Source organism: Geotrypetes seraphini, chromosome 8, assembly GCF_902459505.1.
Source record: "Geotrypetes seraphini chromosome 8, aGeoSer1.1, whole genome shotgun sequence".
Classification (NCBI taxonomy): domain Eukaryota; kingdom Metazoa; phylum Chordata; class Amphibia; order Gymnophiona; family Dermophiidae; genus Geotrypetes; species Geotrypetes seraphini.
The window spans coordinates 152,978,480-152,995,908 of record NC_047091.1 but is presented as its reverse complement, the minus strand read 5'-3'; the positions used below and the strand labels follow the sequence as shown (position 1 = coordinate 152,995,908).

The 17,429-nt window shown below is 43.0% G+C and overlaps 1 protein-coding gene across 3 annotated transcripts in view; it reads right to left on the bottom strand.

Annotated features, from left to right (window-relative positions):
* Positions 1 to 8,141: 8,141 nt before the first annotated feature.
* The window catches only part of RILPL1 (Rab interacting lysosomal protein like 1), a 38,533-nt gene continuing 29,245 nt past the window's right edge, over positions 8,142 to 17,429 (bottom strand). Inside the window, exons 7-9 of one of the 3 annotated variants that reach the window (XM_033956473.1) lie at positions 14,006 to 14,090; positions 11,862 to 11,949; positions 9,197 to 9,334 (exon numbers count right to left, since the gene is read on the bottom strand). In XM_033956473.1, the coding sequence (XP_033812364.1) occupies positions 11,899 to 11,949; positions 14,006 to 14,090 (136 nt within the window). In that variant the 3' untranslated portion in view covers positions 9,197 to 9,334; positions 11,862 to 11,898. Of the gene's footprint in view, positions 9,335 to 11,861; positions 11,950 to 14,005; positions 14,091 to 17,429 lie in introns of all 3 variants that reach the window. The other 2 variants (XM_033956474.1, XM_033956472.1) reach the window with 2 other exon arrangements.

Genomic DNA, 17,429 nt, shown 5'->3' with positions numbered 1-17,429 from the left:
ATCTACCAGCAGGCGGAGATAGAGAAACTGATTAACAGGTGGTCCTATTGGCTGGTACTCCTCCTGTATTTGCAGTATGCTTTATCTCCCAGCAGGTGATGGTCGCTATTCAACTAGCTCCTGGATTCTGACTGTGATTGGAAAATTATTTTTTCCTGTTGAGGTTTCTCTTCAGTGAGACTGCCATTCTATTTCTCCTGTTGAGGTTTCTCTTCAGTGAGATGGCAATTTTATTTCTCCTGTTGAGATTTCTCTTCAGTGAGACAGGGGTGTCCGGCTGAACGGTGCCGGCTTTAGGGGTTACACCTGGGCCCCCCCAGGTCCCTGCCTCACCCTCCCTCCAATGATAGAGGGTCTGACTGGGTCTCCATTTTTTCTTCTTTCCCTTCTCTGTTAAAAAAAAAAAGGGAGACCACAGTTGCTACATTCTGCCCTTACTCTTACTGGCTTCAACCGGCCCTAACAACAAGCTTGTGAGTATGTATGTGTTTTTTACTGTTGTTTGAACTTCAGGTTCTGTTTGGGAGTCTTAGTACTGTGAGTTTGGTCAACATACGTTTAAGGAATGGATATTTTATTGAGGCTAAGTTTTATGACTAGAAATTCGTTAAGGGAGCGGGGACTTTCCCGCCCTTTGCATGCACGCGCTTGGTTTCCTTGTTGGTTACAGCGCGGCAATAGTGGTGCGATTTCATGCTCGCACTTGTTCTCCTCGTTGGGTTTCAGTGCAGCAGTAGTAGTCCTGTTTATTCCGAGGCTCTCTTTCGTCGGTGTTTGTCGTGGCCATGTGCAGCTGATTGTGCAGGTGCCGGTTTATAGTAGCGCGCATGAGATGGGACATGTTTTTTCCAGCGCTGTGGGAAGCACCACACCGTTCTTCTAGTTATTCCCCGAGTCTGATTTTCTTTCTATGCAGGCCGCAGCAGGGTAAATTTTGCGGGGCTTGAATCTGGCGTGCACTTGAGTCTCCGGCGATGGCGGGAGAGCTGCAGCGTTCCGGTAATTTATTTCCAGCTGACTTTGGTCAGGGTATGCTGCGGCTTCTCTCCTTTCTGGTTCAGACAAGTTGTTCATGTTTCACCAGCTTTGGGACAAGCTTGGGCAGATTTATATGTCTATGTCTGTGTTCCTGCTGTATTCACTTGAAGGAAGCTGCTTGTTTAATCGGACTCTGGGGTTAGCACTCAAGGGGATTACCAGAGAGACTCTGACCTGTGCTAGGTCACTCAGTCTCGGTTTGTCTCCGGACTGGGTCGACTTACGGCAAATCACAGCACAGTGAGATCAGCAGTAAGATAGTGCCCTGTATTTCACACGGGTATCTCATTGTCTCTCTTGGGGTCCCTGCAGTTTGAGCCTTTGTCTGTTGATAACTGTCCTTCTTATTTGAGCCTCTGTGCTGCGCTGCATGTGTCTAGTAGTGGCATAGGATATATATGCCTAAAGGAAGTACAAACAGTTTCCAAGTTCAGGCTGTCTCTATGGGCATAATGTCTCTATGGGCATCTTCCTGCGGCCAGGACTCTCTTTCTATATTTCTGAGAGGGCCTGGACTTCAGATTTGCATGTTTATCATGCTGGTTTCTCCTGTTGTCATTTTCTCATGGCACATGCTAGATGGACCCCCCCGACCAGACAGGAAGGGCTGTGCAGCTCCTTCTAACCGGGAGCCAGTTACCTATTCTATCAAACTCGCGGAGGAGCGCGCGCTATGTGGCTATTAGCCTCATCCCTGAAGCTCTCATTAGCGATGTGAGCTTTGATACCTGTTAGGATGCTGTTGTTTTCCACGGGGCGGTAGATGCAGCATCTTGATTGCATCTAGTACGTATTCACTTTAAAGGACATACGTATTTCGCTCACGTTGCATAGAGTTAGTACTGTTTTCATGGTTCCAGTATACTCCTCTTTACATTGCGAAACTTGATTTTCCTAGGAGAATTTCTTCTTACAGATCCTAGTTCTCATCCTGCCGTTCCCTGACCTTCTGCACTTCATTCTGAGGGGATCTTGACGACTTTCAATGACTCTTCAGGCTTTCTCATGAGGGGGAAGACGCTATAATGTCAGGGGGCTGTGAACATTTTTCAGGATGTTTGCAACTTTGTATTCTCCGGTTTCCGGTTCGTTCTTGGAGTCTCTATGTTTTGTGTTTCCCTTTTAAGTGTTACTGGTCCTCAAGGCAGTTCTTGTAGTTCTTCAGGAACTAAGGGACGTTGTTCCACTTACTGCATGGTGCCCAAGATGGGGTCAGGCTGGATCCCATTCTGCTGAATTAGTTTCTCAGGGTTACACATTTCTGCAGAAAAACTGGGAGAATATTTACATTTTCACTATGGACTCCAAATCAGCACTAGGTTTGCTTGCCTCTCTTGGAGCAGCGTTTTCAGTTTTGGCACATGCCATTTCACCTACCCAAGGCTTCACGAACATTTTAGAAAATGTGGGCAGTGGTACCATTTTGGCACTACCAGGCGATTCACCTACTTTCTTCTTGACTGACTGCTTGATTCGGACGTCTTCCAGTCGGGCCATTTGAATGACACGAAAAGGGTGGTTTCTTTTCCTCAATTCTTTGTCCGTGAATCTTCAAATTTGCACAGCGCTCTTTTCTCCTGTACTATTTATAGATGTATCAGGGAGATGTTTTTATTCATATAGGAGAGAAATATGTTTCTTCCCAGAGACTAAGGCGATGAGTCACAGTCTCAGGTTTGCATTCTTCTTCGGTCACCATGACCAAGAGTATGGGATTCTGTACAGGTTCTAGGATCCATGTTGCTGACTCCACTGGGAACTTTGGCTTGCTTTCCCATTATAACGCTACAGCGGTCGCTTTTGTTCCGGTGGTTGCCGGTATCTCAGGGCTACAATTATTTGGTAGGCTCCTCAAGCATCGCTCTGTATGATTTGGTGGCTCAGCGAGATTTCTCTTTTCAAAGGCATGCCTTGGTCTTTGCTGGACTAGCTCATGGTCACCAAACATCCCGGGCTGTCGGGTTGGGGGGCTCGGTGCCTTCCATCCTCAACTCCACGAGTCTGGTCTTAAGAGGTGACTCAGTACTTGTTCATTCTTCTACTCTGGAGCATTGTCAGGCTACCATTTCTGGAGCTTCAGATCATTCTTCCGGAATGATGCTGAAGGTCTTTTCAGTCAGTATTATGATGGGGGTATTTCTCTACAGCTTGGGCAGTAGGTGATGTACTCAGTTGGCGGGTAAAGTTGTGGTTCTACCTCAATGGTTGGACCCTCATCTTCCTCTTCTGTTGGCAGATCATTTTACGGGTCAGGAAAAGAGTTTGGATAGACTTTCTCTCCACAAAATCTGTGCATGGCCCATTTATTGTATGTTACAGTGTACAGCACTGTGTACGCTCTAGAAAGTGTAAATGTTAGTACAGTGGTGCCTCACACAACGAACTTAATTGGTTCCAGGAGCAAGTTTGTTATGTGAAACGTTCGTTATGTGAAACACGTTTTCCCATAGGAATACATGTAAAAAAAAATAATTCGTTCTGCAGCATAAAATATGCTAAGATGACATAAAAAAGATAAATTTTTTGTTATTATTTTTATTTAGATACATCTAAAAACATACATCTCCCTGTCCTTTTACTTCCACTATCTTCCTATCCCATCTCTATTCCCTTTTGTCCCTCTCCCCATGATCAATCATCTCACCACCTCTCTCTGCCCTCACCCTCAGGGTTCAAGATTGCTTCCACTCTTTTTCCTGTTGTTCTCTCTGCCTGTCACCCTATGATTTAGCATCCCTTCTGCCCTTGTCCAATATTTCCCCTTCTCTCCCTCCCTCTCATCCCCTGCTCCAACATGTGCTTTCAGCGGCCTTCTCCCCCCTTAAGCGTCTTTTCTTCTCCACTCCACCTTTCCTCCCTCCCTGCCTCCACCTTTGTGGCGCTTTTGCACCCGACCGACAACAGAACAGGCCCGGTCGGACAAATCTCCCTGTCCTGTAGCCGCGAATCTAAATTACCTTCTTACAGCAGCTGGATTATTGAAGCTGCTGTAAGAGGTAATTTAGATTCGCGGCTACAGGGCAGGGAGGTTTGTCGGCCGGGCCTGTTGTCGGTCGATCGGGGGACCTGACCAGCTGTGCACATTCTTCGGGGCGGACCACCCCCTCCCCCCTCTTTCGTTCGCCATTGCCTTCTTCCTACCTGCCCTGCCGCAGCCGCACACAGCCGAACGGAAGTCTTCCTGATGTCAGCGCTGACGTCGGAGGAAGGGAGGGCTTTGCTTAAGCCCTCCCTCCGACGTCAGCGCTGACATCGGGAAGATTTCCGTTCGGCTGTGTGCTGCGACAGGGCAGGTAAGGAGAAGGAGACTACCCTCGCGGCTCAACCAACCCCGCTGCGATCCAACCCCGCAGGAACCCCGGACTTCGTTGTGTGAAACGAAGTCCGTTGTATGAATCAAGACATAAAGTTCGTTGTGCGCAGCGTTCGCTGTGCGAGGCGTTCGCTGTGCGAGGCACCACTGTAATAGTGAAATCTTCTACATTCTGGATATTGAGGATTTGGCTCAGACGTTCCAGCTCTTTGTATGGAAGTGAGATCTCATGGAACTAGACCTCATGGCCTCGTCTCGAAATTCTAAGCTTCCTAGCTTCTTCAGCGGGCATAGGGAGTGGGAGTCAGAGGGGGTAGCAGCGTGGCTTCTTTCTTGCCTCTGGTTTCTTTTTTTTTTTCAGTGTTTTTCCCTGGCTGATGATGGCTTGGATTTGCCATCTCAAGCTCGCTTTCAGGGCACAGTATTTGTAGAATCTCTGGATTGGCTGCGCCATCCTTGCTATGCGGATCTGATGAGTCTTTCAACAGCCGAACTGTTGAGTTTCCTGTTATCTCCGGATTTGCTCGCCAAGAGTCCGATCAACATGGATATTCGTACTATTTTGGTATTACGACCTAGCTTTTGGAAAGTCATGGCTGACGTGTTAAGGGTTATGCGAAGCAGGTTGTTTCTTCTCTTATCCAGGCGATACAGACGTCTTCACCTGTGGCTTCTGCTTCCTTTTGGAGGTTTTTTCTTTCTTGGGTACTTCTCAACATTTGCACCCTTCCAGAGTTCTTTTTGGCACAAGTGTATTGCCAAGGGCTTAGCGTTCAATTCCCTTCAGCTTCAAGTGCCATTCTTAGCTTGTTACAAGGGCTAGGTATCTTGCTCTTCGCTTACTTCTCAGCTTCATGTAGTTCAGTTCCTAAACTGTGTATGGTATATTCGTACATCTCTTAGAAATCCCTGTCCAGAGTACAGTCTTCAGGTACTTCTTCGCAGTTTACCGAAGGCTTCATTTCATCCTTGTCTTTTGAGATTCTAAAAGGCTGTGCCGTTGGACACGGGGTTTTTGTGGCCATGGCTTCAGCTCGGCGGTTTTCTGAGTTGCAGGCCTTGTTCGGCGGGGATTCCTATTTCTGTTTACAAAATCTGGGGTATCAGTTCAGACGGTACCACAATTTCTTTCTAAGGAGGTGTCATCCTTTCTTTTATGACATTCTCACTTTTCCTTCCTTCTTCCTGGGAGGAGAAATGGAGAGACGTGCTTTTATTTAATGCATTTTTTGAATGTGCGTAGTGTTCTCCACGAGCTAGGTTTCTAACGACTTTTAGTTGTTTAGATCACTTTTTGTATTCTTCAAGGGACGCCTCAAACATATGGTGGTGTCCAAAGCCTCCATCGCTCGATGGGTCCAGGAGGACATTCTTTACGCTTGCTTGATGGCAGGGAAGCGGTTGGCAAAAGAACTTCATGACCATTCTGCTAGAACGATGGCTACTTCTTGGACTCGGTCCAGAGGTTTTTTCCTTGGAGGAGTTTTGTCTCGTGGCTACTTGGTCTTCCGAGAGTGCTTTATCTCAGCATTACCGGTTGGATGTGGGGGCGCATGCGGTGGATGCATTTAGTGCTTCGGTTGTTGCGGAGGTGGCGTTTGCTTTCCACCCAGCTTGAGGATTGCTTTGCTACATCCCATTGGTCTCTGGATTCATCTGCTGCTGTTGCTAAGGAAGTAAATAATTATGTTCTTACCTGTTAATTTTCTTTCCTTTAGACACAGCAGATGAATCCAGAGCCCCACCCTTTCTGGATATTGTCTCTCGGTTTTTTCTTTTGCAACTTTCAAAGTTTGTTATTATTGATGGTTGTATTCTGTATGATTGCCTTTTGAGATTTGTTATGGGAAAGAAGTTTTTTACATGCTATGCCTATTGATGGTTACGGATGCTTGGGCAAGGAGCTATTCTGTAGATACAGGAGTGCCAGCCAATAGGACCACCTGTTAATCAGTTTCTCTATCTCCGCCTGCTGGTAGATGTGTGCTATCTCATTAGTCTCTGGATTCATCTGCTGCGTCTAAAGGAAAGAAAATTAACAGGTAAGAACATAATGTTTCCTTATATTCCGTGGATTTTCAAAGAGGTCAAGGCAGATGACTTTATGCAATGTCACCTCAGTAACAACTATACAAAAATAGACAAATATACCCCCTCCCTTTTTACTAAACCGCGATAGTGGTTTTTAGCACAGGGAGCTACGCTGAATGCCCCACGCAGCTCTCGACGCTCATAGGCTCCCTACGCTAAAAAACGCTATTGCGGTTTAGTAAAAGGGGGGCCATAGTGCAAAATATAGACAGCATATATAAATTCTCAAAATGGACACATTTTGATCACTAAATTGAAAATAAAATAATTTTTCCTACCTTTGTTTGGTAATTTCATCATTCTCTGGTTGCACTTTATTTTTCTGACTGTGCATCCAATATTTCTTCCCTTCTTTCAGCCTCCTGTATGCTTCCTCTCCTCCAAACCTCATTCCCTTCTCCAACTTTTTCTTTGTTTCATCCTGCCCCCTTCTTTTTTTCTCTCTCCATGCCCCCTTTCTTTCTGTATGTCTCTTTCTCTCTCTCCGTGCCCCATTTCTTTCTTTCTTTCACCCTGCCCCCTTCTTTCTTTCTCTCTCCATGCCCCCTTTCTCTATGTCTGTCTTTCTCTCTCCGTGCCCCATTTTTTGCTTTGTTTCACCCTGCCCCCTTTCTTTCTCCCTGTCCTCCCCCATGCCACCGCCATTGGGAAACATGCTGCTGCCACTGCCACCAGGGAAAGGCTGCCACTGCTGCCATTGGGAACAGGCCAGCGCCAAGTTCTCCCTCCCTGCTTTTCTTCCCCAAGGGACCGACCAACTCTCGCCGCCCGACATCAATTCTAATGTCAGAGAGGACGTTACGGGCCAGCCAGGCAGGTCAGGTTCTGGGGCTAATTCCAAACCACCCCCAAACCTGAGAGGAAGGAGTCCTGGACCTTTAAGGAAGTCTTCTGTTTGCAGCCTTCTCTTGGTTGGCTTCTGGCCTCTGATTATCACTGAAATGGACAGACTGGTGTGTTTGGGAAAGGGAGGATGTAAATGGAGGAAAAAAAATCTGCAGTTAGCTACCAGACATGATAGAAACCTTCAAGATCCTGAAGGGCATAGAAAAAGTAGACAGGGACAGATTTTTCAAATTATGGGGAACCACAAGTATAAGGGGGCACTCGGAGAAACTGAAAGGGGACAGGTTTAGAACAAACGCTAGGAATTTCTTTTTTACCCAGAGGATGGTGGATACGTGGAACACGCTTCCGGAGGCTGTGATAGGCAGGAGCACGTTACAGGGCTTCAAAGAAGATTTGGATAGGTTCCTAGAGGACAAAGGGATTGAGGGATACAGATAGGAGTAGAGGTAGGTTATAGGGATAGGAGCAAGAGGTAGTTATAGAAATAGTCAGGGACCACTGCTCAGGCAATAGGCCTGATGGGCCGCCGCGGGAGCGGACCGCTGGGCGAGATGGACCTCTGGTCTGCCTCAGCGGCGGCAACTTCTTATGTTCTTATGTTACTGCAGATCCATGGGGGTGAGAGAAACCTCTAGTTCAGGTGGTACTTAAAAGGAAGAGGAAAATACCACATCAAACACAAAGGGAAACCAAAATAAATTAGGATAATATAGAAGAGGATTATGCCAATAAGAGGGCAAACTTGTTATATTGATGATTTGAATGACTGCAGGTGCATTCAACTCAAGAAGAAAGACAGATGTTCCTCTGGAGCTCACCCACCCATTTAACGACTCAATGTACACAAATATTCACTATCCTATAAAAGACTTTATTTCTCTACAAAAGATTGAATGGCTCCAGCATTTTGTTAAGTGAATCAGTCTCTGTTAATACTGCATGTCTCTTGTGACAAAATGTAAGACAGCTCAAAGCGTTTACATCTGTATCTACATTATTTACATGCGTTAGGCACTATAAATAAAGTGAAACATTTACTGTCCCTTCCAAGCAGAGCTCCTCCAGAAGTGAGTGCCATCGTATATTTCATCTCAGATCAAATGTTTGCCCTGGAAAGGAAAAGTTTTATGTGCTATCACTTTTGACATTTTAGAAACAATTCTAAACAAGACAATACAAAAAAGAAGAGGCTTCAGGTGTATTTTACATAGAGAATGGCATTTTACCTGACTGAAATGTGCCCTAGTCAGATGTGAGCTTCATAGCGCCACTGCTTTTAGCCACATTAAAAAGAGGCATTCCGTGGTGTGCTTAGAATGGGAAAGAAAACAGCATGTGTATATTAATTTTCAATTACATGTGGTTTGTTTTGCCCTTTCTCCACTATCCACACCAACAGCAGATACAAAGCATATGGGCACTTTTACTGTGCAGACTTTTCACTTGTTCTTTAAAAGAAAACAACAGCAGAGGTGTATTTTTTGAACATTTAGATAAAGTATGCACATTAAAAGCACTGCCATAATTTGCAGCTACATCGTCTATTTGAAAACTGTATCCTCAAAACAAAATATCTCATGGCATGCTTATTTTTTGGTTCAAAGAATTTGTGTTATTGGAAGTTAATGGCTAAGCCAGACTGTTACTCTTTTTGTTATCATCAAATTTATAACCAAATGCCTCTTTTTTAATTTTGACATCCAGGAGCATAAACAACCTGGTCGTTTGGCTTACTGCTTTGGATACAGTCACTAAATAAGCAACTTGTACTATCCTCCCGCCCTTTTGTTTTTAAAGTACAGTTGATATGCAATTGTTCACAAGTAAAAAAGATCTTTCAGCTGCCGGCTTCAGTCAAAATTTTAATCTTGTCCCCTCTGAGCAGTAAGTAGCTGTCATCACAGGTGCTGTAGAGCCTCTTGGCCTTGTTCAGTGTAGTCATCACCATTGTTGTATTCTGCCCAAATGCCAAAAGATTCTTGGTAGTGGTTATTTCTCTGTGTGGTTGACATGCGTTTTTTATCTCGTGAGAAAAAGCTAAACCTTCAAAAAGAAAGGAGAGAAACATAAGTCCAACTACCTACAAGAAGTCCCTCCAGATCCTTTCTTCCTATTTTACTCTCTCACAAATTGAACACACATTCTCCTGCCATTCAAGAGGATGGGTAAGTATAAAGTCCTCAGTACTGATCTCCAGGCAGGGAAGGATTAACGCTTAGGAAAACTAGGCATGTGCCTAGAATCCAAACATTTGGTGGTTGTGAGGGAAAAAAAGTATATGTCTGATTTACTAATTCAATAGTTCTCAAGGCAGATTTTTGCTGTGGTAAGTAAGAAGAGTCAGGATTACCCACTGCCAATTTGCCAACTGCAGAGGTCTGGTGGATTTCGTCTGCAGTTGGAACCATGAAGAATCGTGCCTGATAATGAGCTTATCCGGCCCTTACAGAAAAGGCAGTGACAGGTTAAGAAGGGATGCTCACTGGTTGAGGGAGAATTGTGAAGATGATGGCTTAGTGGGCAACCATGGTCAAGGTCCACAACCCAATCGGGCTTTCAAGATTTTCATAATGAATATGCATGAGATTACTTTGCATGTACTGCTTTCATTGTATTCAAATAGATTTCATGCATATTGATTGTGGAAAGTGAAAACCAGCTGGGTTGTGGCCCTCAAGGGGGAGACTGAAAAATGCATTTTATTTGATGGGTTTGGAGCCCACTAAAGGGTTGATCCTGCCCTGCCTCCAAGCAATAGGAGGTGATCAGTCCTGATGTACTTCAGCAAACAAGAGATCTAACTGGACCTGTGGTACAGAACAAAGCTTTCCAGGCATCAGTGATGATCTACAGAGCTAGTATCAATGTAAATAACAATATTTCTTCAAAGTGAAGAGACAAACAGTTTACTCAAGAAGCAGAGGCATAAATTCTTGAAGATTATTTATGAGCAACAGCTCATATCAGACTACCAGGAGTGTCGAAGAATTTTATTAATTGTGGATGTGTGCATATATCTGTTTTAGATGTGCTAAAACAGACTGGAACAAGTGATTTAGTCAGATTGATGCACTTTTTATCTGCTTCTATACTAGGTTAACATGTTAGATAACTAATTTTGTGGTCAGGGCCATAAATAGGGGGAGTGGATAAGACAGGTACTGTAAGAATGCTGAGCTTAGCAACAGATACTTAACCCTAGAGAATGACACGGAGACAAATTTGTCCATGTGGGATCTATCTCCATCCCCGCCCCATCCCTGCAAGCTCTGTTCTCATCTGCACAAGCCTCAATCACTTATAATTTTAAAGTGTTTGAGGCTTGTGCATACGAGGACAGAGCTAGCAGGGACAGGGATGGAGACAGATCCGGTGGGGCTGGGGACAAATTGTCACCGCATCATTCTCTACTTAACCTCCCCCCCCACCCCTTTTATCAAGCTGTGCATGAGCTAAATGCCGAGCCACCCAAAGGCTTAGAATGGGTGGTTCAGCCTTTAGCTTGCGGCTTGATAAAGGGGGAGGGTGTTAAATCATGTGCTCACTCGCTTTTTCTCCACTGACGTCCCTTATCTATTACAAAAATTTATATCCCACTGCATCCACAGTTCTGCACGGATTACATAAAAACATACATAATAAAATAATCTATATAAGGAAAAGGGTGGACTCTTGCTCATTTTCAACAAAACTGTAGGACAAAGGGCAAGAAAATGAATTTTGATGTAAAAACTGCAGAGGGTGATTAAGGTAAAATCCCTTGTACCCAGGACAGGAGCATGGTGAGTGTGTGGGAGAGGGAAAGGATTAGGGTTACCCTATAGCTCCAGAAAGAGGAGGATGGATTGAGACAGCTGGGTTTTACTGCCACTGAAAGCAATGGAATTAAAACCCAGATGTCTCAATCCGTCCTCCTTTTTATGATGCCATATGGTAACCCTATGAAGGATCACAGACTGACCACTACAACTACAGAGTTCTTTGGTCACTCTGGGCCTTACTGAATCATTTTAAGCATTACCTCAAAAGGTTGGGCTCCATCTGAAGCCTCTGCTCTGGTTTATGATAGAGAAGAGAGTAGATCCTAGCTGTCTTTTTGGTGCTGTACTATCCAAAAGTATTGGGTAAACCAGAGGCTTTATAAAATCAAATTTTTAAAAACACTGCACTATTTAGTTTTCTTGTTTCCATTGGTCCTTGTTATAGCCCTGCTGTAGATCAATTAAACATTTTTTTTAAAGCATTGGTATAATGTTTAAAAAGGATTAGTAGCCATTCTCATAATACCTCCAGATCATGTAAGTGATTGCCAAATTGTGAGTTAGTGTGTTATTTGTCAACTGAAAAAAAATTTCTTAAAATGCAGCCAGGCTACTTAACAAGGACATTTGAATGAAAGCAAGTCATGCACTGATAGATCATCCTGATTGGCAGATTTAACATTGCTCTGTAATAACAGATCCCACAGTCAGCCAATCAGGATACAATCAGCTGCACCTATTAAAAATGCCAATGAGCATCATGCAAAAACAGCAACAAACGTTAAAAAAAGGCAAAATGAAGTTCCTACAAGAGAAACAAGTCTTCTGATTGGCTGCAATGTGGGATCATCTGGAATCAATCCAGCTGCTACCATCGGCATTATGGCCGTAAACATCCTGGTCAGAAAAGTACAGACAGAGAATGTAAAAGACAGGAATAAGAAGCGGGAATTCCATAAAAACACACTAAGGCGGCATATGGTATTGCTTTTAAATTGTCATATACTCTTTTTTTTTTTATTTCTAAATAAAGATCCGAGCAAAACAATTGCATCACCCAAGAGGTCTCCAATAGTAGGATGCACAGGGCATTAAGTGATCCTATAAATATTTCCTCCATGCACAGAAGCAATATTTAAGCTATTGCAGGATGCAAATTGAATCATTGTGTAGCTAAGCAGATGAGATATTTTTATGGATGCAGAAACCCGATATTCACATTTCCTTACCATATCTTTTCCTCAAAAAACAAGCAAATAGATCATAGTGACAATGTCTGATTATGCCTGCATGCTAAGCTGTCAGACGATGACACAGTTCATAGGCAAACAGAACAGGAGCCTTTTACTAGCTGATAACTTAGTTATGTCCAGGTCAAAATGGATTTTTGCTAACAGGAAAAAAAGAACAGATTGGTGCACTCATCCTGTTTGAAGGGAGTGGGCCTCATCTTAGGCGGAAACTTGGCTGCAGTATTGGTGCACATGCAGTAATCTGCTGCCAGCAAGCAGTTTTAATGGGGGAGGGGGGATTAAGACTAGGTCCATGCCAGCGTAATACATAGCTAAGAAGAAAAAATTAAAAAAATTTAAATTGAATCAGGTTGGGCAGACTGGATGGACCATTCAGGTCTTTATCTGCCTCATCTACTATGTTACTATGTTAAAACTTTTTAATTCATTTGTCATGAGAACCATCACCTTCTTAAGGGGTCCTTTCCCTAAGGTGTGCTAACAGAATTCATTTGTGTTAAGTTCCTCAAAGCCCATAGATATATATGGGTGACATGGCATTTAGTGTGCATTAATCATTAGTGCACCTTAGTAAAAGGACCCTTAAGTATTGTATGCCATTAATAAATTACTCATATTTTGCTTGCCAGGACTGCTAATGAAGCATAAATACAGTACATCTTTGGAGCAATGGACACTGGCACCATGAAAATCTGGAACAGCGGACCGCAGCAAGTCCTCCCCTCCCCCCTCCTGAAGACCCTCCCAAGAATATTATCATGGGAAATAGGTCTACATCTTTCTGACACCTTTTTTTTTTTTTTGGTCCTGGCTGCATTTCTGTTGTGTGTTTTATTGGGCATAACATACATTCAACACTATGGATTTTCAGAAAAATGGACTCTACCTCCTCTAGATAGTCTATGGCTTCAAGAATGTACTATATCAATTAGACCATTTCTTTAATTGAAAGAGAAAGCACAGAGCTGGTCTTCATTTTCCATAATAAAAACAGCCTCTGCCATGTTTACAGAAGTGTGGGTTAGAAAGCCTAACCTTCCAGCAACAATAGGCAAACACACTAGTGTTCCTAGGTGAAAGGGAGTAGGTCCTTTTGCTAATGAGGAAGAAATGTGTGTTGGGCTCTTGATCTCAAGGAAAAGGGCTGAAGATGACGAGCCGAGTACTCTGCAGAAGGGAAGAACTTGAGCTTTGGATAAAAAGGGAAGATGGCTACTGCTGCTGTGGTGACATCTGCTAGCTGGAGGAATGATACAGAGAATACATTTAAAAGGAGCTATTCCTCCAGCTCAGAGAAGGTATATGTGTACCATCTGGCCATGCTGTCTGACAGGAAAAAGTACCCAAAAGAGGGGAAAGGGACAAGGAATTGCTGCAATTCAGCAAATTAAAGAAGTCCCCCTTTCTTTTCTCAATTCCCCCTCATTCCCAATGGCCTGTTACTTGACTAGTTTAATTCCTCTTTGGTTATATAGTGAAATCTCTCCATAGGAAACATCTAAGGTTGTACCAGCTATTTTAGGATATGTGTGGACACATACACTGTCTAGCTTCTAGCACATTAGATTACATCACTAATCTTGCAAGGAAAATCAATAATAAAGGCTAAGTCATGCCGTGGAAGGCCAATGCATGCCAGAGTGCTGCAGAGTATGTGGGATATCTGAGAGCGGGCAGCCATAGGCAGTCACTCTTATTACCTGTAACAATATCACAATGGAGAGAAGGCAGACAAGCCAGGAGGTAAAAATAAGTAAATAACTGTACTTAAGATGAGATTCAAATCTAAAAAAGGAAGAAAGAATGGAAGCATCTCAATTTCTCAGCACTAGCATAAATAACCCAGGTACATTTTTTTCATGGCACTAGTTGGTTGTTAGGGACTTGAATTTAAGCATTAGGCAAATAGTATCTTCATTTTATGGGAGTGCGGGGTGGTTTCAATAATTTCTTCCTGTTTCTTTGGGATTCCAATTCAGTAGGAATCAGAGGTGGCATTCTGAACCATGAGCCTTCATTTGCAGCTGTTTAATATGGATATGGCCCATGCATTTGACATATTGCTTTTCCGTAGTATAAGCAAAGCGGTTTGCTTACTAAATACACAGGGCCAACTCAAGGAATGATAGTGCCATAAGCCAAGTTGCTTTTGTGCTCCTCCGCTGCATTGCTTCCATCCCCAGTGCCCCCCCCCCCCCCCCAACAACAGATCCAGGATCTCTCTCCGTCTCTCTCCACTCCTCTGTTCTGGTCTCTCTATCCCTTCCTCTTCTACCACAGTTGTGTACACTTTGGCCAGGATGCACAAAAGTCAGTCGGTAGTATCAACTGGATCGCTGTTTTACTCATTCTCTGGCCAATTTTTGCTGACCGATTGATGCACAACTGAGTTTACATGCAAATTATTTGAGTGGACACACGCCCTATAGCGATCCAATCAGATCGCTGCGAGAGCTATTTAAATGCACGCGCAGATTATGCTTGTTGGTTTCTGTTGGTCTCTATGTCTGTTGATTCCTGATGCATTGTGCGCAGGCGCATGTTGTACATAATTCATATATGTAGTTCATAGGTGTGTTTTATTTGCACACATCATCAGCGTGCATCGAAGGCGTCGGTCCCAAAGCATTGGTTGTCATAAAAAATGCGATATAAGGGATGCTGAAAGAGATGTTCTTTGTCTTGGGAGTTGGTGGAAGCTGTTGAAGCTGTTGGATGGAGCTGTAGAAAGGAGTTCGTAGGAGGTGTCGGTTGGAGCCGTTGGATGGAGTTGTAGAAGGGAGTTTGAAGGAGCAATCACGAACTGTTGGGCAGCACTGTTGGATACGAACCTTTGGACAGTGCTGCTGCAAAAACGAATATTGGTTCTTTATATTTTTTATAGCATAGTATAGTTTTTTAAATCGTTTTTATACTGTCAATGTATAACTTCAATACTGATTCTTTTACTTTGTCAGGGCATAAGAGTCGGCAAGTATAGTGAGCGACTGGTCTTCACCAATCACTTTTTTTCGGATCAGGAAACCCAATTGGTATCACTTCTTCTGCTTGAGGGCTTTTTGTGCATCAATTGCTCGACTACTTTGCATGGTATTTTAATACTAATCCCCTCATTAACATGCTTGGATCAGAGATGGAGTGAGCGATCGCAGACAGCAGTTTTGTGCATCGGAGAATCTGATCTGATCGGTCGCTAAACTGGTCAAACTGGTTTAGCAACAATCGGGACACGATCAGTAAGTTTGAATCCCCTAGTTTATTTTGGTTTCTAGCAGTGGCAGCAGCACAGATAACAGGTGATTTTCAGCCCATCCCTGAGTCTGCCCCTCTGCCACATTCCACCCAGAAGAAATTGCATCAGAGGAGGTGCGATGTGTCAGAGGGAAGATGAAAGCTATCGGCAACCAAAGTAAAGTATACAGAACTATAGTGGAAGTGGAGGGATAGAGAGACTAGACACATGGGAAGACGGGAAGAGGCATGCATGGTGGCAACAGAAGCTGGGTTTTTGGCACTCTTCATCACTCAGTGCCTCATCTTGTCCATTGGTTAAGCCAGCTCTGTATATAAGGTCACCACTAACATACCTAAGGTTTGTCATTGCAATAATGGTCCTGACAGTGAACTGGGCTTCTGCTAGAACTTTTGTCATCACTGATCCTGAATCCAGCCATCTCATTTCACCATTACACAATGTCTGGGATTTCCATTTCCTCTCTTTAGGGACTGGCCTCAGAATCAGATCCAAGTTCCCATCCATAGCAAAATACAGCAGTACTACTAGGCCAGCATCTGTTTACAGAGTTTGGAAATAATACTGTTTTAAATCCCCCCTACCTAACACAGGCTTCAATTTTCTGCAATTTCTAGAAGGAAAATATTTGTTTAAATCCTGTTGAGGTTTTTAAAATTAAAATATGTGCCCCAAAGTTACTACAAGATTTTTGTCCCTTAAGACCACTTTAAAATATACAGTATATTCATGCATATGTTTATGTATACTGCTACTAATGACTGGGGAGTCAATTCAGTGTGGTTTACATGAGCTTCTGTAATGGTGTTACAATACAGAGCTATTATTTTTTTGGATGGTTTTCAATACAGATATATTTATACCATAATAAATCATCCTATGTAAATGTACACTTATAACTTGAATTATATAAGTGTACATATCAGATATTAGACAACTTTAGTATATCATAGAGGTGTTATTTCAATCAGAACTTGAATTAAGGGATATTCTCTTATATTTTCCTTTATAATATAACACCTTTTTACAGTTTTATGGTCCTCAGAAACACCACTCTGTGTTCAATAATTTCATTAGACAGAGCTTTATGGGCTCCTTTTACTAAGCTGCGTTAGAGCATTAACGCGCGGAATACCGCGCACTACAATACCGCATGCACTAGACACTAATGCCAGCATTGAGCTGGCGTTAGTTCTAGCTGCATAGCGTGAGGTTAGCGTGCGCTAATCTGCTGCATGCGCTAAAAACGCTAGCGCACCGTAGTAAAAGGAGCCCTTTGTTTGAATAGTCAAAGGATCCAGATTATTCTTTTTTTTTTTTTTAAATATTCTTTATTCATTTTTAAAACATATACAATAAGTGAAATACAGAGTAAATTATTCATTTTACAATATAGACATCACTTAAAATTTTCAAAAATTCATGCTTATTAATACCCTTCCCTCACCCACCAAAACTTTTCTAATCATTACATTAGTGATTTCTATTGTGCCAATACCTTGCGATTCAAGGCGGATTACATAAAAGTTTTCAGAAATTACATAAAAGTTTACAGGAATAGCATAAGAGATGTCGTAAGAGTTACATACGAATTACCAAAGAGTTGTCGAGATCTTAAAGTGATAAATGATTGGGTAATAAGAATTACCAGAGAGTTGTCGAGATCTTAAGGTTGTAAGTGTTGGGTAAATAAAGGCATTTAGCATTAGTTGGGTAGTTGGGGGAATATTAGAGTATATAAAGGGTATAGAATGGGTAGGTGGGGTTTGGGTAGGAACTGGTCGTGTTAGATAGGTTTTATGTATTTTTTGAAGAGTAGGGTTTTAGTATCTTTCTTGAAGGTTTTGTAGTCTGTGGTCAATGACAACAGA